General features: G+C 40.3%; 3 protein-coding genes across 3 annotated transcripts; 2 read left to right on the top strand and 1 right to left on the bottom strand.

Annotated features, from left to right (window-relative positions):
• Window positions 1-339: 339 nt before the first annotated feature.
• Window positions 340-1,138, top strand: LOC111599822. Its single transcript, XM_023315610.2, has 4 exons — window positions 340-569; window positions 637-740; window positions 799-949; window positions 1,003-1,138. Exons 1-4 carry the CDS (start codon window positions 419-421, stop codon window positions 1,119-1,121), a joined length of 525 nt encoding a protein of 174 aa, XP_023171378.1. The 5' UTR covers window positions 340-418; the 3' UTR covers window positions 1,122-1,138.
• On the bottom strand, window positions 1,136-1,857 carry LOC111599823. Its single transcript, XM_023315612.2, has 3 exons — window positions 1,667-1,857; window positions 1,525-1,608; window positions 1,136-1,464 (listed from the first exon to the last, which is right to left on the bottom strand). The coding sequence occupies exons 1-3, from the start codon at window positions 1,769-1,771 to the stop codon at window positions 1,168-1,170; spliced, it is 486 nt and encodes a 161-aa protein (XP_023171380.2). The 5' UTR covers window positions 1,772-1,857; the 3' UTR covers window positions 1,136-1,167.
• Window positions 1,858-3,717: 1,860 nt separating this feature from the next.
• On the top strand, window positions 3,718-4,161 carry LOC111599845. Its single transcript, XM_023315638.2, has 3 exons — window positions 3,718-3,778; window positions 3,840-3,929; window positions 4,001-4,161. Exons 1-3 carry the CDS (start codon window positions 3,718-3,720, stop codon window positions 4,159-4,161), a joined length of 312 nt encoding a protein of 103 aa, XP_023171406.2.
• Window positions 4,162-23,897: the final 19,736 nt, after the last annotated feature.

The raw sequence follows: 23,897 nt of genomic DNA, 5'->3' as shown, positions 1-23,897 counted from the left end.
GCGGAAACGGAAACAGCAACTCAGAACTCGAAGCTGGCGCAAGTCAAGGGACTGGCTTGGTAGTCGGTAGCCTGCGAACTCTTGTCTATTTATGCAAAAAATGTGTGCATAAATACATATACGTTTATACTTATAATGCCAGGCTGATGAAATACGTGCACTTGCATATATGTATCCACACACACGCAGACATTTACGTGCCTTCCTGATGTCAAATATAATTTACTTTTTCGCGCTCATTTTGTACGCAGTCAGCCCGGGTAGATCCGCTGTATGGCACAAAATCAAGTGTTTGCAGCAGTTTTAACTTTAAGTTTTGTCTGTCAACAGAGAGAAACAGACAGACAGTCAGAGAGAGCGAAAGAGGGAGAGAGGAAATAAAAGTTAAAGAAAATAAACATTTCGATGCAAAGCGAGAATGGTGAGCGCATTGAATTGCTTTGGCCTGGCCATCGGTTGTGTGGACATCATAGGAGCTTTGTTCTTTGAGCTGATGATTATTTTCATGCTGTGCCAAAGAAAAGGCCACAGAACAACAACTGAAGAAGAGCAGTCGACGGATGTGACAAGTGAGACTTTGAATGGAATGTGGTAGAAGTTGCCAGCGATTGCATCCTAACTGTAAACTATTTTCAGCGTTCCGTGGCAACAGGGTAAGTGCTCGGTTGCTGTGGATTTACCTGTTCATATTGAACGTGTGGATAGCTATTTCAATGCTGATGCTCGCTGGAATCATATTGGTGAGTAGCTGTTCAGACTCTATTCTAATGTGTTGTCCACTGAGAACGCTGTCCACAGCACAAGCCACAGCTGATGCTGGTCTGGCTTATCTGGTGCTTTGGTGGAATGATATTCGATGTGGTGTTTGTTTTTTTATGGATCCTGGAGCTACTGTCGGGCGATGTCATTGAGGCGCTAACTAACATCATGATATCATTGCTAACTATGGGCAAGTTATCCACCTGCTCTAATCTAATAGAATCTAATTTCCAATCTCCTTAGCTGTCGAATTTGCCTTTATTCTTATAATATATCACATTTATGTCAGTGTACCACAGTCACCAAGCGCACGGCAAGTCCAGAGAAACCCTTTGTTACGCTTCACACACTTATTATTTTAATTTGGCAAACGACTGCTGAACAATAAAAGACTTGGTTCTGTGCAATTTACTTCGCTTTTAGCTCGGCTGCTGCCTGGTCAAGCGGTATGCCGTATTGCTTTGACTTTCGTGGCTCTAGGGACTTAAAGAATCTATAGGCGATCAATATAATACCAAATCGAGTCAGCACTTGGCCAATGAGAGGGCCATGATTATCAGATAACTCTTGCAGAAATTGCTGCCTGCTTTTGTCGTGGTCATTGAACAAATAATGGAAGATGGTGATAAAGACGTCTCCAATGGCTAGCCATCTGATCTGTAAATAGGCCATTAGCAGCCACAGCCGCATTAACAATTTGTTGCGCTGTGGGTGGAGCTACTTTAGTAAGTATAATTCATTAACTAACACTTATATAATACTTACGCCAACGACACCAACGGCGAAGACACCAAAACAAAGGAGTTTACACATCGCCTGAAGTATAATCACAACGTCCAACATATCAAACTGTTGGGCATGAAAACGTTTACATGTTGACTGCTTGCCAGAATGTTTGTTATGTTACCTTCATGATTTTGGAAAAGTTTATCATCTGAACCATGACAAGGAATGCAGCGGAGCCCTCATATACTAGCGCCATGTAGGCAGAGCAGTCAATAAAAACCGACATTGGGCACTATTTAAGATACTGATTAAATAGTTTGCTCAAAAATTGACTCGAATTGTGAATATGTTGCTTAGCAGTCCATATTTTTCAGATCTTTGTTGATTGCCTATCATGAGCCTGCTGATTTTAAGTAATTCACAAATAACACACTTTTATCGCTTGGCGAAAATCCCAAATTAATGATTGTCCTTCACAATAATATAACTTCGTAAAGTGTTAAAGTATATTGAATTCATAAGTGTAGGCAGCCAGTCAGTCAGTCAAGTCTTTCACAGAACCAATATACTCTTCAACTTTCTGAGCGAGTATATAACTCTCGTCTTTTTTGCACTGCCCCTACGCTGCAATACAGAGCGAAGTTGCCTACGACTCGCATGAGATGTATGTGGAAAGAGAAGAACCCTTCTCGCTCCATTTTTAATTGGAAACTTTATAGTTGCTTTGTGCTTAGTGCTTCAAGTGGTTTATAGTTTTTAAAAGTCTGGCCCACGGAAATTGATTCATTTCCGCCTTGTTGTTCAGCACTTCCGGCCGGAGTCTGGCGCCGTCTTATGGAGCAGACACGCAATCAGCTTAAAGCAAACAGTGGGTAATCCAATATTTAAATGTCGGCTTAGTTCCAATCAAATTCTTATACCAAAGCACATTCAAATCAACGGCATTGTCAACTGCCAAACTGTCATTTGCATGTCGCAGCTAAGCAAAAATATAAAATATTTTTTATTCTTTAATAAAGAGTGCTTAGACCACTTATTGGGTGCCTTTAACTCCACTCCACTGCACTCCTCTGTGCCCCTTGCCATTTTTTGAGGAGCCACTGGCTGTTCAAATTTATTGTTTGCAAATTGAAATTCTTGTCGACACGCACGAGCAACTGCAAAATCCATTGGGAATGCCGGGCACAAGGCAGCGCCTGCTATCCTCTTAGCTGATCCAAGCTTGTCAACTCGGGCAACGTCTTTGCTGGCTTTGTGGATGGGCAGCTCATCATGACTCTTTAGTATTTATTAAGATTTTGATATGCCTTGAAACATATTTCGAAATAATAAACAAATATTTTATAGCTGCGTTAACAAAGTCTTAAGGGAAATCGTCAGGATCCCAAGACGTTCATAGAACAATAAACGAAGCGGTGCTCTACTTGGAAATTTATGCAAATCCTCAGACACTGATACTAGTTAGCATTAGCTATAGCCATGTTAAATTATAATAAGATGACCTAGCGGTCACAGATTCCAGTTGAGAATGAAAAGATTTGTTTAAAAACTTCCTAAAAAATATATATATGTCGATCATTATACAAATCTCACCTTTATTTTGATGATGTACTTTACGCCTTGGTTATATGAAAGTGTAAATTAATCACACAGAAATTTATCTACTTCATACACTGTTCTATTGCGAATACAGACTTCAACAATTGATATGCACAGACTGTGATTGTTGACATGAGAAAAATGTAGTCGTAGTAATGGGCACTGATAAATGCTTTATATTGGCTGTAATAAATATCGATATACTTGCTTATATATTATAATAATAAAAGATGAAATGTATGAATTATATTGTACTCTACTAAGGCATCGGAACAAGATGTTTGGTGCTGACTTGAAATAAGAATATGTGATATCCATATCTTGTATAATCAAAAGAGAGTTGACAAATCCTGAACATTATCTGGAGTTTCATTAGAACCCTTCGACATTTTTCATGAACCCTTCTGTCTGTTTTTCTATTATAGATACATCCATTCACTAGATCGATCGGATACGCTCGCTGTGGAGCTACTACAGGTAACATAGCTAACTTCTCTGTTGTATTACTGTGTTTTGTCAAGAGCGACGGCAAGTAACGATACTCGCTTGCTGTAAGTCTCATTACGATAAAGAGAGTTGGAAGATTGCTATAAATAGAGCGAAACTGTGTATTTTTCATCATTTTTGTTTAAGATGAGGCCACTGTTGCTAATACTATTGTTGTTTGTTGCCGCCACTGCTTCGACTACTTACGGCAAGTAAAGTGTATAAATTGTTAACGGATAAATGAATAAAAAAATTATGCAATTATTTAGTCCCTGACGATCCTATATCTGGCGAAGATATAGACGAAAGTATAAGGGCATTGAGTAAACCAAACGAAGTGGTTGATATCAATACAAAAGGTATACAAATCTTAATCAATAGGTGTCGGTTGAAATAATGTGACTATTATTACAAAAAATGATTGACACAGGCGGCCCGAATTCAAAGCCAACAAACGAAGCGAACGTTCCTACCGTCGCATTGAAGGTAAAACGGACTCTTCAAAATCCAAGAAGACAAAGAGCTGAAGAAAATGCTGATGGCTCTAGTCAAATCATCCAAATACGTGGAGCCGTACTAACTGGAAAATGAAAATGAATATTTATGTGTATTATATTCCAGATAGAAAGCGAATATAATTAACTTAAGAGATCTCAAATGATATGCTAGTCAAAAACAGTCCATATCTATACTACAAACATACAGCGTACCTCGAAGGTAAGTAGCTCTAAGGTAAGTTGCCAGTGTGAATACATTACACTACATTAGTCACCAAAAGCACATGTTTTGTAATTAAATGGGGTTTTTATAGGAGGGTGACTTTAAGCTTCAAAAGCTATTTAGCCGAACAATAATTGTTTTTTTTTTTTGCTGCGGTGGCGGTGACCGGTTACCGCAAGGCCATGTGTTGTAGTTGACATAACTTTTAATAGATCGATTCGTTCCGATTGCGTTGTTTTTCATTTGCCTTGCAATACGCCAGTTGCGCCGAGAAAGCAACTAAATTGGAATGTCTATGCCGGAAATTGATTGATTTCCGTAACGTTGAGTGAAAAGTGGAAAAGAAGAGCACCTAAAACGAACGGACACGAGGCAGGCGAGATTCTGGCGAGCCACTGTAACAACTTAGTGAACAACTACTACAACTTTAAGTAGCATTGACGCCCTCAAGCCATAATGTTGGTTTGCAATTAGCCGTTTATGTGGCTGGGCACTTTGTTGCACTTGCAACCAAATATTGTCTGTGGTAGCTGTGCGTGGGTTGCACCCTGCAGCTGATATGTTGGCAGCAAACATAAACTCTGACAAAACATATAACAGGGCGCATATGGTTTTCGCCAAAAACAACCAAAGGCTGGGTGGCTGGGTGGCTATGCGTGCTCGCCGAACCAAGAGCTGCCAGTTGCCAGATGCCCGGACTGCTATTGGTATTGTATGCTTGCATATATATATATATATTTATATATATATATATATATATTTCTCACAGTCATTGGCAGTGGCTTACGGTGCGTATGTGTGCTGCTAAAAGCATACGATTCACTTGTTACATGCTCAATTAAGCCAGAAATGACAGCACAGCCAACTAAAGTCACGCTTTGTATAGCTTTAAATTTGGCGCATAACTTACACACACACATACACACCCATACAGCCTCTCTCCACTATATATGTTCTGTGTGTCTGTATCAACTGCGTGGCGAAGATCCAGCCAAAATGCGAGTACTTTTTGAGTGTGCAAGTGTTAAAGAGTTTTTAGTGGAGAATAGTAAGTTAGCTGCTTGTTTAGGAGTTAGTAATGCATCTAGTTGATGTATACTTAAAAGACAGTGTAAGAAATAAATTAATAATTGATTTGAATAGTTGTTAGGTTAAGACATTCAGTTAGAAAATCTATATATATTGTATGAATTGTTATATTTTGAGAGCAGCAATATAGTCTTCTAAGGTATATATATACTAGTCAAGACCAGCTCGTCCTGTTTGTGTGGTCTATGAACGCAGCTATCTCGTAAAGTACATAATTTTTAAACTTAAAATTTAATATATATTTATATTTTGCTACAATTCATATTTAGATTATCACACAAAATTTTTGTGTTTATTTAAACATATTTTTTATTTATAATGTTAGCTATTCATTCTAAGATCTGCTGTAACATTTATTGTCGTAGTGAGTCACATTTTATTTCACAAAATGTCATAATATTTCGTACCTTCTACGAGTATACAGAAATAAAGTAGTTGAGCTTTAATATACACACTTCGATGCCAAAATTAAGCTTAAATTTTTTGTGGAAGGTTGCACGAGGAACCTTCGTAGAAGGCTGTCGCATAAGCTTACGTAAAGGCCTTTAAGGCACACATATGGATTTTTGAAGCGTGTTGCTTAGTTGTGCTTTAACATTTGGTTTCATGCCAATTAAACTATTTAAAAATGTGTCCCCATAATTACAGCCGCATCCCTTTGTGCTAAGTTAATTATCGAGTACGCAAAATTGCTTTGCCAAGTAGAGCAGGACAAAGCGGCTGGCAATTAGCGCTACTCGGCATATTGCAGACTCTGTAATATGCTTAGTCAGGCCTCGTCCTTTGCCAGAGTGACGCAGGACACGTGCAAAATACATACACACCAACACCAGACCGTACAGATGTTTTGCTTTGGGTGCAAAAAGGCTGACATTGTTTTCTAGGACGTACTCCTAGTGAAAAGTTGTGTCTTGGCTTCAAGTTTGAGGTGACGTTATGAAGGACATGACACCCCTCCCCCCACACACACCCACACACACCCACACATGCCCACATTGGCACACACTAGGAATTGCAAATCAGTCGCCTAATGTGTACATAATCAGTCATGTCGCAACATGTGAATTCCATTAGTGGATACACGGCTCAAGCAAACAAACGAGCATTAATCAGCGCAGGACGAGGGTCGCAAATGAGAACGAGAAAGTGAGGCCAAATAGCGGGCAAGTATCTCAGCTTAAGGTCCTGACCAACATATCCTTCTGCCAGCAGTATAAGCTTCTCTGTTATTTATGTTTCTTTTTGTCTAGCCATTTAATTATGTACATACACATGTGGAATAGCAAGAAGAAGCTCTGTGTAGCCTACTTAAGAGCACAACACACGCACACCCATACACCCACACATTAACGGGCGACTTACAAATTGCCCCAGCTACCTTGATTTATCCCCAGATATCAATGCAACGCTGCAATGGCACTGAAAGCCGACATCTTATTAATATGCCATTCATTTGGCCGCTTCATAGTTCATTAAAGCAGGACCTGAGCGTCCGAACAGTGCATCCTGGCGCCAGTCTTGGCCGCAAAGTGCAGCCAGCAAAAATTATGCGGCTCGTTTGCTACTGCCTTGTTTGTAGCTTCAGTCCATGGACAGGACGAAGAGCTGACTCTGGCACTGGCTCTGGCTCTGACTCTGGCTCTGGCTCTGGATCCGAGCCATTCGTTTATCCCTTTGTTCTCGTTTATTTGCATGCCATTTGCTTTTCTCTCTTATTTTTTCATGGTGTGTGTCTTAAATGTGTGTGCGTCCGTGTGTGTCGTTTGTTTCTTCGGTCACGTTTGTCAGGGCGCCTGTTACTTATGACTGTTGTGTGAATTACCAATATGCATTGTATGACTACGATCTACGCTTTATATATTTTTGTGAATGTTTTCGTTCTTTGCCTAATTGGATACTCAAGAACAATCTAAAAAAACAATCATTGTTTTTTTATTTACACATATATATACAAGATATGTAAAGGAAGAGAGTTCCTGATTATAAGTAATTCCTAATATCAGACAAACATTCGTAACACATAACTGCTGATCAAGAATAATTCTGATCACAGTTGCCTATAGCTACTGTAGAATGCTGCTCTTGTATCATATAGAAAACATGTTTATATATACTATATAGTTCTCATATTTTATACATATGCAACATTGCTTTAAAGCATATACAGACTCAGCATAAGAGAAAAAAAAAAACATTTCCTTATTTACACTTCCTCTGTGCTGGGTTCTCTGAATTGCACTCTTAATAACGAATTCCTTTTTTATGGTTTCCGGCTTATAGAACAGTACATAAATTGGCAAGGAAAGCAAAATCACAGCAAGCAATTCTTTAATCACGTTGTATGTGCTTGTTTTTTAAAGCCTTATTTGATTTTTGCGAAAAGCTGTTGGTGTTGTAGAAATTCGTGCTGCTGTTGCTGATGCAGCATTGTTGCTTTGTTAGCCAAGTTAAGTCTGAGCCAGCTTCCGTAGTTGGAGCCGCTGTTAATGTCGCAACAGTTGCCATTCCAGTTGTCTCTATCTCAACCACTGCTTCTGGCATTATTCCGTCGCTGCTGCAGTTGCAGCTGCAGTTGCAGTTGATATTTGTGCGCCAGGCGTAATTAGTGCTCATGGCATAGGGCGCACTTCCTCTACGCGCAGCTCCTGTTGTTCTAGCTTAGCTCAGAGCTGCCATCGTTCGTATTGTGGCACTGCATTGCGTTTCCATTCGTAATCAGTTTTTGCAGGCTCCAGCGCTTAGTTCCGAGGATTTACGAACTGGACAACGACAGAGGGCAGCCACATACAATCACGTTACACAGACGCTCTTTTTGTCATCATGATGCGCTCTTTGCTGTTCTTTTCATTTTATGGATAGGTCTTGGTATTTAAATTGAAGTTCCATTTGGTGCGCTAGTTAGACCAACATTTGTTTCAGCTTTTCAATAAGAAATATTTTTTTTTTTTTCAAAATAATGGATACTTGGTGAACACATAATAATACTTTTCAAGTATTTCCTGCCAAGAAGTCAGCTTGTAATAAAAAAAGGTAACTTTTATTTGAAATAATTGCCAATTTTCTATCGATCTATCGCTAGAAATATTTCGTATATGTGGCTTTTGATGGCTTGAATCCTGAGACCCTCCTAAGATATAAACACGAACTATTCCAGTCACGTCCAGTTATCCAAAAATGTCATTAAATAAGGTATGGAACGTTGCTTATAGTTTAATAGAATTGTAAGCAAACTGAGTTAAAAATGTTCATCTTAGAATCAGAAATTATAAATCAGAAATATAAATGCCCAAGCTTTAATATTGTCTTAAATTTAAAACATGTTTCAAACGAAATTCCTGTCATAGTTAGCTGGCTAAATATGAAACTCATTTCTACTTGTACACTCAATTGTCTTGTGCTCCCTAGCTGATTCAACTTTCAATGCTAATTGCCTTTTGGCAACTTTCGCGACTTGATTCAAACTTCGCTTCCCACTGGACAATGAAAGAATGCCATTTTACTATATCTTCTTCTTTCTCTCTGGGTGTGTGTGTGTGCGCGTGTTTGAGTACGACTCGATTGCCGTTTGCTTTGGCCATTGTTTGAGTTCACGCAGCCTTGCCATTAATTTCACAATTAGTTAGCAGCGGCTGCTAAAGCTGCTCGGAACCACCAGGGAACCACCTGACGGCAACTCAAGACAAAAGTCCAACAATCTTTAATTAATTTTTACAGCAGTTCTGTGTGTGTGTGTGGTGGGTACACACACACTTATATATGTAAACATATATATATGTGAGTCTCAGAATTTTGCAACTATTCTCGAATAAGTTGTAGCTGAACACTCGACAACTGCTGTAGCTTTACGAAAGCGTTGCCTGACGATTTTTGCTGACTAACTTTTGACAACAAAAACAACAAAAACGCCAACAACTACAACAATCGGACGCGCATAAATTTAAATTTATGTGTTCGCGGGCTGGCTGCATGTGTCGGGCTCAATATTTTATTTATGTATGCTGCCACCTTCTGCGTTTTGCCCGACATTTGCTTTTAGTGGCAGTAGCAACAACAAAATACCCGCCGTCTGCGACGTGAGCTTAAAGCGAACATTTCTGCTGATGCCGCATTGTCAACTTTCACTTCAGCTGCAGCTGGTGACAGCAAGACACACACACACACAGCCTTGACACGCAATTTCCCTATCGTAGCCACATTTAAGCATTAGCCACGAATAGTCAAATATGTTTGATCACTCATACGCAACGTGGTACGTAGAATTCGCTTTTTCGCTTCCATTTGATTTCCACTTTAACTTGAATTGTGCGCCACGAAAAGTTTTGCTCAAGTTGGCTTTATTTCTTTGTTGTTGCTGTTGCTGTTGCTATTTTGGCGTTGATGTAATGAAATTCTGTGCAATTGTATGGCAACAAGAAATCCATTAAAGCTTATTTTTCGAGCAAAACTTTTTCGGTCCGACCATTTCACTGATTGATTGGCATCAACAATGTGCTGCCAGGGTGGCAACTGCCAGTATAAAACGGGGCGACTGGGCGGATGAGCAGATGGGCGAGTGGGCGGGTGGGCGTGTTGGCGTGTTGCCAACACACTGTTAATGCTGCCAAATTTGCTGAGCGTGTGTAAGACAATAAAAATAATTGAGTGCGTTGTTGCTTGTTACACTTGGCCCTTGTATTTGGATTGTCAACGTAGTGTAAATTGTGTCGCCTGCTTCAGCGTGCCCCACTCACCAACACAATTGGGAGCGTCGAGCTGTGCAGATTGGGGCCAGACGATAAGCCCACGTCATTACCGTGTAGAAGAGGGTAGCAGTCGTTATCCTGCCATGATACCCATACCCGAAGCGACATGTTAGCTGTCTAGCTAACTGACTGGACTTGAGCCATGGATTTGCGGCCGGCTATTTGTTGCAGCAAAGCCCGAGTGCCACACGAAGCAAGAAACTCATTACATAAATGTGTATGTATGTTTGCAGAGGGCATATTATTTTTTACGAAATTGTTGGCAAATTAAAGAGGTTACTTCTAAGGTCAAATGGTTTTCAGCATACGGATCTTAAGTTATCTGGCAAGAATTCAGATTCTATAATCTCAGATTCTAGAACCTTTTGCCTCCAATCGGTATTTGGAAAGTTTTTAGACTTGCAGAGCCCTTATCGCTTATCCGAACATTTTCTATGCCCTTTAATTAAAATTTTTTGAATTGCTGCCAACAACATCTGTTATAATTGTGTTATATTCTAATTAATAATTAAATTGGTTTTTAACCTTAGGCCTCTTAACGTATCTTGTGATTATCCTTCATTTGCAACTTTAACTGTAGCTCATCTCTTAACCCACTCGTCCGGCACACTCACACACAGATAAAAGGGACTTCAAATGAATTGTGCGGCGCATCATTAAACTGCTTAAAACTGCGTGCTAAAATGCCAACTCTCTTTACATAGTTTCCTCAGTCTTCCTCTCTTTCGCTCTCTTTAGAAACTGTTGTCATTTGCTCATTCTGCGCCATTATACTCTTGGTAAATGGGGGTATATAGGATTGCGTAAGTGAATGTATGCATAAAATCAAACATATTTTGATGTGATAACTTAGTTGTAAACAAATTGAGAACATTTTATTTTTCAAAAGAAGTTTTAATTACATTTAGTTGGCACTAGATACAGGGCATCTGCTCGTCTCGTCGCATGCTATCAAGGCGCTCTCGTTTGTTTATTTTTGCAGCTTCAACAAACAAAGCCAACTGCCACAAGCGGCCACACCTCCAGCAGCTTACCGCCCACCGCCCACCGCCCACCGCACAGCGGGTAGAACTTCGCGCCCTTCTCTGCGCAGCACTTGCATAATTTGCATGGTTAAGTGAGCAAGGAGTCGTCAAAATGAAGCACAGTGCCGCTCCAGCTAGTCCCTTTCTGGCGAGGCATCACTTTGATAATGTAGCCCAAATGTGCGTCCATTTTATAACTCAATTTTAATTGAATTATGCAAATCGCCAGCTAAAAATTAGCAGGCGTAAACTATTTTTTAATGATGCATTGTGCGCTTTTAATTAAAAGCAAGCGAAAATTAAATTAGATGAGCACGTTTTTTCAACCACTCTCCCGCTTTATGTCTAGGCAACTTTTACAGCCATCCGGCTGCAGACTTTAACAGTTTATCATCGTCGTTCGGATTAGCCATTCCGGCCATCCCCAGCACGGGCCACCATCAGCAGCTGGGGACTGAGCGCCCTGGCTGTGGTTCTTTTGCAAATGATGTCCATTTTGTGTAGTCGCCAAGCAGTCCGACCGACAGGATGGACGGGTTACTCTCAATATTTGTGTGCGTGCGTTTGTTTGTAAGTTATGCAATAATCCATGACTATGCGATGCATCGAAGTTGTTGTCATTGGCAGCGTTAACCGAGGCGGCTTGCTCAAGGAGTCACCCAACAAGCACACACGCATCATCACTGCTTCTGCTAATCTGCTGTATATGTTACGAAGCTCATTTATTCTGCAGTCCACCGTGTCTTGTTTGTGTGCGTTCCTGGCTATGGCACTACATGTGTATGTGGTGTGTGTGTGCGTGTGTGTACGTGTACTTGCATAGAGCTTATCCGGTGACACTAGGTTTAAGCGCTTGTGTAGTGCCACTCGGTCCTGTCCAGAATTAAAGCGCTCTTCCAGCTGGACACTGACATTGTCTCACAGGCGCCAAACTGCTAGACCAACAACACAAAGAAAGGACAACTGAATCGAGGGTAGTCGGGATAACCGATAAAACTCTGTTTGATTGCTACAAGCTGCCTATATACTCTATTCCTGTACCCGGTCAAATCCTTTAATATGACATCGAAATGAGATTGTGATGATGACATGGCGCACCTGAAGCTGTGAGTTCTCGCGAAATGTATTTATTTTATTAATTTAGAAATGAATGTATCTTTGACATGTTGAAGTCTATATTGGTATATGAAATATTTAGTGACATTAAATTTGCACGTTATTAATAACAATCAGAAGGCATACGAGAGAGTATTGTATAATTTAAGACTGTCTTATAATTATTGTTAAATTTGACATACAAATTTTTATGATTGCAGATAGAAGAGAAAGCAGAATATTTCAATTTACTCACTTTTTATTGTCAGCACTTCGGATGATTCGTATATGGTCATTTTATCACACACTTGTAGAATTTAATGAATATAATTTGAAGAAGATTCGAGTTTGAATGCATCCATCTGTCTCTATATATCTTAGAGACACACAGAGAGACAGTGCTAGATCGAATTTACACTTTATAGGGTCTGCCACTTATGTGTATTATATATATTTAAAAAAAAATATAAATGAATTCCTATGCCTATTTATGTTCATTATTTAAATTAGCACAATAACAATTAATAAAATTAAACACAAAATTCTTTCCTTAATTCAGCCACTTTTTAGATATTTGTGCCCTTTATGTAACTTAATAGGCTGTCCAATTAAATATGTGATTTAATTAAAATAAATTGATTTTAATATTTCACCACATCATACATTACAACATTAACAAAAGTTGGTTGGTTGAGCATGCCCCATAAGCAAATACCCTGCTTAAATTCATGAATGAATTCTTTAATTTAGTAATTATATTATATTGATTTATTAACTTTGAGGTATACAAATTATTGAGAGAAGGAAACCCGTTGAAATAAAATTTAAATCATATAATCGATGCTAACAATTCAGCTGCAGTTTGTGGTCCTAAATTACCCTATTTCAATATATATAGGGTATACAGCTAGTCATGCTAATCGCCTTAATTTGCAAATGACATTCAGTTACATGAAATAAAAATCGTGAAAAAAAGCGCAGAAAGGAAAGATTTATGCGCATTATTAATACAATTGAATTTGCATATCATACTGGGTGTGTGCATGTGCTATCTACAATCAATGCAGCAAAACAATTACGTTTAGGCATTAAATTATCGCCACAATTATTTCGCTTGTTCATGAAAATTCATAAAGCCAATTGCAAATATGCTCAAGCTCAAGAGGAACACAAATAAATGTTCGTAAAACAATATTATTACAGCTTTTAACATTTATCGTTCTGTTGGCACTTAAATCTAAGGAAAACTCTAAACTGAGTAATTTGGATATAAAAATATGCGTTAAAGGAACCTTATTATTTTAGTAATATATTTCTATAGCTATGTATTGGAATGGCTTAATATGTAATGTGAGGCGCATTAAAAATATTGACTTTTTTCAATTCTTTAGGGTGCTGGAGGGAACTGGAGACAGATTGTTTGCCAATCGAGCTGCAAATACCTTATTTGTTGCTAACAATTTGTAATATATTGATGGGGTATAGAAGTGGTCCCCCTCTCATCTTCTTCAACGTTTACACAGGTTTCTGGCTGCCAAAAAAGAAGGGATTGCAGTTGCAGCTGCAGCAGAGCTGAGCTTCGACACTCACACACTTAACGGTAATTGCAAGCACTCAAGTGGCGCCATTGTGTGAAGAGTGTTCTGGGCTCGAGAGAGGGGACGGGGAGAGACGTGGGGCAAATTCAAGTTGCATCGTTTTAAAATAATTTAACAGCATTTTGAAGCGCATTGAAGTCAACTTCCGTTGCTGCTGCAATGGCTGCTGCTGCTGCTGTGGCAAGTGCAGTTGCAGTTGCCATTTGCTGACTCGTCCTTCGCCACGTTGTTGCAGTCTACCGTTGGCCAAGCCAGACGACTCTGCAATTTGTCATATGGCCAAATACAAATGGAAGATGAACGGTGTGTCGTTTATAAGTTGAAGTCCTTGGAAACGGCGGATTGCGAACAGGGCCAACTGTTGTCGGATAATTGAATGAGTGATTGTTGCCAAGCTTAGAGCAAATAACAGCTGCCAATGCAATCATCTGCTAAGGACTCTTCATCCATAATTCTGAAATGTCGATGCGAAATATGGGAATCAGAGCTGGCCTCCGGCTACTTCAATTATTATAGAGCACAAGCGCAGCCAAGCAGCGCAATCAGTTTTAAGTCCATGAATAATAGACAGTTAATTTGCAGGTGTATATAAAGGACCTAAGATCTGAGCTACCTAAAGCACTCAATAAGTAATTAAGTAAAATGTAGACTTTCGCATAATTAGTCGTTCAAGTTAAACTCACTTCAGATGCCAAGTTGCAAGCTGCAAGTTGCAAGCTGCAAGCTGAGACATGCAGTTCAAGTGGCCAGAGAAATTGCACTTCGAGTTTAAATTTGAAAAAATTAATTGCTTTTAGTACCTAAGGGGGGCAGCATCATCAGCGACTGGATCAGCGCTTGCTTCAGCTGCAGATTTAGTTTCCGTTTTAGCCATGCTTAAATATTCATTGAGAACACACAAACGCAGCCGCCCTGTAGTTCCGCTCACCTCTGGATCCTTCATCCTGTAGTCTCCGTTGTCAAGTGTACTATGCAAATAAGTTTGGGCATACAAATTGGCTATTGGTTAAATGGCTTGAGCTGGGGGTATTTGGCAAGGATAGAGCTGCTGTCCTTGTGACCCGCTCGCTCTGCAGAGTGGGGTCTCTTTGTTGAGTTTTCCATTGATCTGTACTTTGTTTTGCTTTTCATTTGTCTATTTGCAAGTACTATAACTCAATTTTTAATTCAAGATGTGGGCGGGGCAGGTTAAAGGCGGACCAAACTGGATCGTTTTGTAGCCAACCTAAGTGCTTCATAATAATTTAACAGAAGCGCTTCTCAGTGCCCAGCTACTCTTTCCGCTTACTGAGCTTGTCGCTCAGGTGTTTTCAAACTTTTCGCCAAGTTTTTCGCGTTATCTCGCGCTCAGATGGTATGCAGACGAGGAAGCAGAGGATAAAGTAGTGCTTTATTCGCCTCTTTGTTTTTTGGTATTTTAATTAAAAAACTGTCGCTAGTTGCGCTCAAAGTTTAAATTATACAAGCGAAGCACAGTTGCCAAGGGTCTCTGCCTGGCTTGGCTTCGATGTCCATGGCCATAAAGCTGTCAGAAAATTCAGACATTGTTTTAAATTGCATTGAAGGATTGTCAATCATGTTCTTAGACATCTTCGAGGATAACTGTTATTTCTACAACTAATCAAAATTCCCTCGGTGTAAGAGATTCAGATTGTGTAACAATCGTAAGAGTTCAAGGAATTTCTATTTATTATTGTGGTATCTTCATTCGATAATTCCTTGAAAGCATATATAGTTATTTAATTAATTTTGCTACTCTTATTATAATTAATTCAGTATGCGGGCTTAGATAACAGAACATCCAAACACTCAGCTGAGATTTTAAAGCCAGCACACTCCTTTGCTCAGTTGATTACTGATTGGCTGGTCCATTGTGACAATCAGCTATAGAGAACGAGGATTAACAAAAAGGTATCTATTAGCTCAAATTTGTTGATGGGCTCAAAGAATGAAGGTGTCTGGACCTGCTTTAATTAAGGATAATTGTGGAAAATATTGTTAATCACAGAGTACTAATCGGTTTATTAATCGGATTACGTGCTGCACACACACATACAGCTGTCGGCGAGCGTGTCTGGGCGTGGCAGCACGCCTCTGTGGCTGATTAGCCATCAGTCGAGTAATTTGCACATTGATGGCATCTTTTATTGAAGCATTGAACAGGAAATTCTTCGGAACGGGCCAAGTCGTGCGCAGGCCAAGCATGTTGATTGCCATAATTAGTGCCGTGTGTTGCCAAGTGTGCGTGTATGTGTGTGGGTGTGTGAGTGGGTGTGTGAGTGTGGTGCTATAATGCTATTTAATTAGTTTGAAACCGGGCTGCATTATGTCAGTGTTGTACTGCCATCAGCAGCAGCAACTTGAAATTGCAACAACAACTTGTTTAGCTAGTGTTAGTTAAACTTGTGGTAAGTACAGTCACAATCTCACACACACACACTAACACAAAAACACACACACATACGTGCAGGCAGCTCTTTAGCATTTGTAGTTCCCAGGCAAAGCCCAATGAAAGCCTGGCAATAAAAGATAAGCGCTCTCAACTTTGTCGATGCGAGTGTGTGATACTAGGTGCGTTTGAGTGTGCGTGTGTGTGAGTGCGTATGTATAAGGAACGCAACTCATTTGGTTAAACTGTGCAGCAGCAACCGCCTGGCACTTAAAGCGCATATTAACTGAATTTCAGTTTCGAAACAAAACTCATTAAAGGATGTTGCAAGTGGAGTAAGTGTTTTTGTTTTATAAGTGGAAAACAGTGATAGGGAAAAGCTCTCATGTACCTGTATGTAATCACACCTGATGGCCCCTGGGAGAGACTCGAGACAATTAAACGAATGAAAATTTCGCTTTGCAGATACAAAAATGGCAACGTTAAACGAGCTCTATTTCGGGAGCTCTGAGCAGGGGTTTTTTGACTGATTAGCCAATTTGAAATGACAGTGCTGCAAATGGCAGCACGTGACGCTAAACGTGGGCGGAGGGCGTGTTGGAACTGTCTGCTAGTCAGCTAGTCAGCTAGTCAGCTAGTCGAGCTGTGCACCTGCATAGCATTATCAAGTGCACGTTTTGTAGTGAATGGTGAAAACATTGTCGTCCGCCCATCGTAGCAATGGCAAAACTCTTGTGTATTCATGCCATCACTCATTCAGTTGCTCATCATTCATTTATTCGTTCATTCATTTGGTGCAACATTGTTGCTGCCCTAACAGCGATGACTGCCATCTAATGAACATTGCAACAAAATGCTCTTATTGCCGGCTACCTTTTATTTCACATGCGTGCAACACAGCCAGACAGCCACATGAAGCCAGTGCATTCAGGTCCCAAGATATTTTCATCAATTAAACTGATATTATGGCTGCGATAGACAGGAATATGTCAATATGGAAGATAAGCTCACAGAAATGCATTAAAAACGTAAATATCAGCCGAATCCTTGGGGCGTTTCACGCAAATGAGTTCGAGAATGCAACGGGATGTGGCATAATATGCAATCTATCTTTGGCCCAAAGCGAACCGGCGCCCTCATTGCAGCACGTAGTCGCTTCCACTGCAGCACAATGTAAATTTCTGACTGCACGACTAAGTAGCGCAAAATGTGAAGAAAAAAACAGAAAAAAAACGAACTGAATGGCAATAGCGCAAGGATCAAACAAATGTAAAATATAAAAGAATTGCAGCGACCGTTCGCAACTTTTGTTGATTTTTTGGGTTCGCCAGCCAGAATGTGACGTATCAATTTGCATAGCGTTCTCGCTTTGTTCCTTCCTGCTGTACATATGTATATATATGTGTGTAAAACCTTTTTGATCTCTCTGCTTTTTGTTAATTTAGCATAAGTGACGAGTGAGCGACTTTTGGCAAGCGCTTTGGGCAAAAAGTTCGATTTAGATGATTAGAGCGTAAAAATTGTTGGCGTTTCGTTTTTTCATATTTCTCCAGAGCTATTTCCCATGTTCAATGCTCTCACTAAAAACTTTTTCACTCACAAATTTTTTATTGCTCGTTTTTCATCTGCAACGGACGCTGTCAATGGCACATTGATTTTTATGAATATACGCAGACAGAAATGACGGTTCATTATTAAAGTATGAATAAATACTCCAGAGCAACATATAGTTTTTAATAAATTATAATATGAAAGCGACTGCTTTGACATCTATTGTTTGTATTATTCATTAAAATGAAAACGAATGTAATACAATTGAGTTAAGCGGTCTGGGTGTACGGGGCGTATGATTATGAATTATGCATAGTAGCAGAGATCCCTATTTGCTGGCATATTTCAGGTGTATATTTTATGTATAGTATGTTTCAATAACATTATATTTCTTCTATCTACTCTTTAGTCCCTTATCTACAGTGGCTAGGTTTATCCAGATATGAGTTCTTGGTCATTATTATGTTGCTAAATGGCCAGTGACAGGCAAATGCTGTTGCGTAACCCGAACGGCATCAGTCATACGCTACGTAAGCCGAAATCCGAAGCCGCTAGTCGAAAGCCGCCATTTTAAGCTGCATATTTATTGCTAAGCAGAGGGGGCAGCAGAGATGGAAAGGGTTTGCGAGGGGCTTACATGCAAAATGCTGCAGCTGCGTGTGCAGTGAACGATAAGCGAGAAAGAGAGCAGTTCCCAAGGGTCGCCCACGACGAGATATGCATGTTAAGTTGCGTAAAGCAAGTTATGACCGGACAGGAGCAACAGCAGCAACAGCAGCACCAGCAGCAGTTGCAGCAGCTACGCTGTAACTGTAACTGCGGTTAAGTCAACAAATTAAAACTTTTTTAATGCCACCGCTATGCCCTCATACACACGCAAACTCCCTACGCTCATCTAACGCCAAGCAGTTGCAAAATGAGGTGGGGCCGCAGAACTTATGCACGAGTTATGTGCATAAAACTCGGTAAGGCAGTTGCAGTGGCAGCGGCAAGCAGCAGCAGCAGAAATAAAATATTATTTAATTAAAGTTTTGCACGTGGATTGTTTTGTCTGGCTGGCAGTCTGTCTCTGTCTGTCGGGCTGAATGTATAATTATTTTAATTCAATTTACACCCAACTCTCTAATGCTAATTGAGTGCTAAAATTCACAGAGGCATAGGCGGAGATTGGTTTTTGCATATTGAGGCCAATTTTTGTGGCAGGACTTCAATAGTATGTGTTTATAATTAAGGCATATAAATAAGAGCTTTTGGTCCGAGCACGTTGCTCATTTGTACAGCTGGACCCGCTGTCTTGCCGAGACCACGCCCACATCTCTGTGGGTATATAAATTGTTTATACCAGCTCTGTAGTCTGCTGCAAAGGGGTGCATGCCCAGCTATATAAATTGCTTGTGAAATTGAATCTTTATGGCTCAGCTGGAATATTTTGGCAGATAGTCTATAAATTATGGCCACAAAGGGCATACACGCAAAAGTTATTCTCTGCCTGTCCCTCTGTGTGAGTGTTGTGTGTGTGTGAGTGAGGGTTTTTTCTCCTTTTTTATTTTTATTTTTCGAAAGGAAAACGGATTTGTTTTTGCGTGCCTGACAGAGCACTGTCTCTCCCATATGTTATTGCCACAATGCCTTTGCATTGTTGTAAATGATTATCCTGGGCCCATGTCGTTGAATTGTGTGTTGAAGTGCTATAGTTTTGGGCCTTATAGTTTGTGGCTGCCGAATAGTTTCTAAATTAGTTTGCAAATGTTTTTGTTGCCTGCTCCTGCTGGGTCTTACATACGGTGAACATGTGGCGTATACGTAATATTTCGAACAACAACACATTCTTGTTACGGCATGGGCTCACGGGTCGAGCTCAAATGCCTACGGAATTGTTAACAGTTCCAGGCTATAGCCCATTTAATAATCTAATAAACTCAAATAGTTTTGCATGCAAAATATAACCGACGTCCAATTAAATGCCCTTTGTCGACTGCTGTTACCCACACTGAGGCGAAACATCAATTTTGACCATCTCTTTGAGTTTCTCTCAATTTATTTAAGCAATAACAGACTGTGTGAGGTGCTAATGAGGGCTTTGTATCAACTCGACAAAGCATATCTTTCTGTATATAAACAAAATACAAAATATTCTTACAAAAATATATTTCTTGAACATTCCATTGGTTCTTGTTGAGAGAAAGAGAGAGTCAACTACACAAATTCCGAATATTTCAATTTAACAGAGCTACGTTTTGTTAATAAAACAGTTTCAACATGTGTACACATTGACTTGAAAATTTCATTAAGATCGTATAGCAAATGCCAAAGATATTCAAGAATGAATTTCAAACTATGTGAAGCAGAGCAAAAAATGCGGCATTGTGCGCAGTTTGTGTTTGGGTATGCATATTTAAAAAATATGAAGTAGGAGAGGTTGCTATAGCTGCTAGGGGTTGGGTATATTATGTGTTCCACAGGCAATTTCAATTGCTTTTATAATTATATTTTAAGCAAACTGAATACCTATTCAAATTATTTTTATTGGACATTAATTTGACTTATTGAGATTCTGTGTTTCCTTGACTTAATTACTAATAATATTAAAGGTTCGAGAAACCCTCAACTAAGTGCACAACGAGGTAAGTCTTAGTCGTGCAAGCACACTAAGAGCTATTAAATTATACAGCACTTGTTTATGGGCTCATAATGCATGGCTATGCAACCAAGCCGTGGGAACTTCAACGTTTTTACCTATAAAAAGTCTGGTTAGTGTGGCTTTCAAAGCATTCTTTACAGTGCATTTGCATGCCGACTTCTTATTTTTTACCCCTGCATACGTCTGCATATTTTTGTAGAGGGGCTTGGGAGTCTTCTTCAACTTCAACTCATTGTGCTGCATATCAGGCAATATGGCTATCTAGTTGATGTTGCAACTTATTGGACTCTTTAACAAGTATATCTATATGGATTTTCTAGCCAATCTCTAATAAATTGACTCGTTGTTTGGTAAGTGCTATTTGTTACTTTCACTTTTGCAGTAGTCCTAGTGCATTCGGATGCTGCCAAGTGCAACTTGTAGGCCAATGTAACGAGTCTGGCGAGGGGCCACTTTGTCTTGGGCTCTGCTCGCTTACAGCTGAAAGTGTAATAAGTGAAATGTTTTTGCTAGCGCAACAACAGCAAAAACATCGGCAACATCTGGGCAGAATTGACAGAGCTCACGCCCTCAAGTTTGTGGCTATTTTCATTGAAAAGTTTACGAAACGTTGCAAAATTGTTTGCGGCCATAAAACTGTGTGAAGCGTTCCTTCCAGCCAAAGCAAAGGCCATGCCAGCCAACTCCTGAAAGGCCCTTTCCAAATTGTACACTGAATAGCTCGCCAGGCAGTTTCCCATCATGTCGACAGCCGACAGGACCCATGGGCATTTGGCAGCTCTTTGGCTCTGTGGCTCTGCTTCCTGCTCTACGGGTTTATCTTTGGCTATCAAGTTATTAAGTTTATGTAATTGTTGTTACATTCTGTGCCACTCTGCTTCTCAAATTGTGCGTTGTGTGTATTTGTATTTGTATTTGATTTGAAATGCTTTGTGGCAGATTACGAAGGCGTTATTCAAGTGTCCGGCTGTAGCTGCCAGTCGCTTACGTCAGGCTTGTCTGCCATATTCGATTCAAAGTTCAAAGTTTGTATACCCTGTTCTCATTGAAAAACTTCATTGATAAAACTTCATTGAAAAGATTGAATGCCATCCTCGAATGGTATAAAAGACTTGCAATGTAGCCAAACAGACGGAAAGACTTTTCATTGTCCTTGTTGGAGAATCAAGTGCGAAGGATGTCATTCTTTAGTTTTCTCCAATAATTTGTTGATTGAGGTAAAATGACACACAATTGTTGCTTGCTTAAGTTTTCAAATATCCACATCTTGATAGAACGGAGCTAGTTATAGGATATCTTCAACGCTAGCAACATCTATTAGCTTGTGCTTTTTGTTTGTTTATTTTCGGATCACTTTGATTTAGACTCAGATGTGCACAGACCTGCAAAATAATGTGTCAAAGTGTTGATTTTTTGCTATTTCTTAGGCGACGGCAACGGCAGTTGGAATAGACACATCACTGGAGTCATACATCAGGTGCAGCTTCAGACAACTTTACTCTTCTTCACTCACATTTACATCGTGGCTTGACAATTTTCTCGCATTGCCTTGGCTTTGGCTATGGCTTTGGCTATGGCTTTGACTTTGGCTTTGTCAATAGGCACGACGCCAGTTGATTAATGATGACAAAAGCGTGTGCTCTGTGCCTCGTAGACGTAGCCTTAATCAACAAATGTGACATCGGCTAAACCAGACGTAAAACCCGACTCCATCCTCTAGCCCAAGCAGCATGCCATGGAACACTTCATCAAGAGCTTCGCGTTGCCTCGAGCGTAAAAAGTGGGCGCGTCTCTTGGTTACTTTGATGTCCCTCACGTAATCGGCCCGCCTATTGCGCACGGTACGCAGCATAAATACGAAATGCGACTTAAATTAACAGACCATGAACTCTTTTTCAAAAGAACACAGTTTTAGCTCAGAACAAATTTTAAATTTAATATATTTTCCATAGAGAAATCTTATTAAAAAATCGCACGTGAGTTAACATTGTGATTGCTTCGACAACCTTTCACAGATATCCTTTAGCTCAACAAGAATGTGGAGAATACATTTATTTTCGAATAAATACAATTTTTTTAGCTTTATTTTTAATTTCGAGATCTTCATGGTAATTCATGTCATATTTGGAAACGAGTAACCTCTTTTTCTTTTGATGTCCTTGCCGCGTCCGGTAGGCGTGTCAAATTTGTTGATAGAAATTGCAATCAATATGTAAAAATGAGTTTTACATTTCGTTTATTTAATTTCATTTTATGGCACTTTATGGCGCATAAGTCAAAAGAGGCTATAAAAACCCGTGGGCCTGCATGTCCTGCCCGCCGGCAGCCTTTTACTCGTATTACGCATTCGCCGTGTTGAGCACGCAATAAAAATACCAATTGCAGTTTGGTCGCCCACGCAGTGAGGGGCAGTGAGAGAGAGACAGACAGGGCAAGCGTGAGGGGGTAAGGAGCAAGCGGTTTGCTATTGTTTCGTAATGTTGCTGCATGCAAAATTTATTGTTGATTTTATTTTCAACGTCGTCCTTTTTACACAACACATTTTCCGCTTCCTTTTTATGCCTTTTTATGGACATAAATTTACAAGCAGCTACCATAGGCCACTGGTACTGTAGCTGTAGCTGTAACTGTAACTGTAGCTGGAAGTGGAACTGGAACTGGGACCGACTGGCCCCACTGATGACCAGGTACTGCCATATTGCCAGCCTTGACCGCTGGCGAAATCAGCGACCAGCATAAATCGAGCGCACGGTCAGCTCACCCACCTGCCCAACTGCCACGCTAAAAAGTTAAATAGTAGACAACAAACACACATCGGTCGTGTGTGTTCGGCTAATCCTGCCAAAGGCAAAGTAAAGACCTCAAGATGCTTGTCTCTGGCCACGTCGTACACCCAGTGCGCACTCTTCAACGTCCTTGCCTGCCGCCTCTAAGTGCTGAGCGCTGAGCTCTGAGCTCTGAGCTTGCGTGCTGTGGCGCCATTAGGGCTACGTCGATGACTGCTCAGCACGTGGCAGTGGCACAAGGTAAAGGCAAATATCCTTATTCTCCGCAGCCGCCTTGAAACGAGCGTGAAAGTATTTGCAGCCTTTTCGGTGTAACACCATCCAATTAATAAGGCGCCCCTGGCACGCCCCTTATCCTTTCGCCTATTGATTTTCCCCCAACGGCTGGGGTCACAGTTTTTGGGCGCATGCCCCACAATTAATTCATCTCGTGTGGCACGGGCCTTGCGTGTAGCTGTGTCGCTTGGTTACATTTCAAGTGCGGCTCCCCAGCTCCAGCTACAGCACCCACACATACACACATAATTTATTTCGCTCCATTGCGCCGCCCGAGTAATTGCAATATGTAATTGTCTGATTGGACGAGCGCACAAATCGCGATGGCTGGCACGCAGGTTCTTGGGGCTGGGCTGACTCGCTTTATGAGGCGTTATAATGCGCTTATGTTGAGGCATAGCCAGAATGGAGTCAG

The sequence above is a fragment of the Drosophila hydei genome, unplaced genomic scaffold (genome assembly GCF_003285905.1).
Source record: "Drosophila hydei strain 15085-1641.00,03,60 unplaced genomic scaffold, DhydRS2 tig00008113-arrow-arrow-pilon, whole genome shotgun sequence".
Classification (NCBI taxonomy): Eukaryota; Metazoa; Arthropoda; class Insecta; order Diptera; family Drosophilidae; genus Drosophila; species Drosophila hydei.
This window is presented reverse-complemented; position numbering and strand designations above follow the sequence as displayed.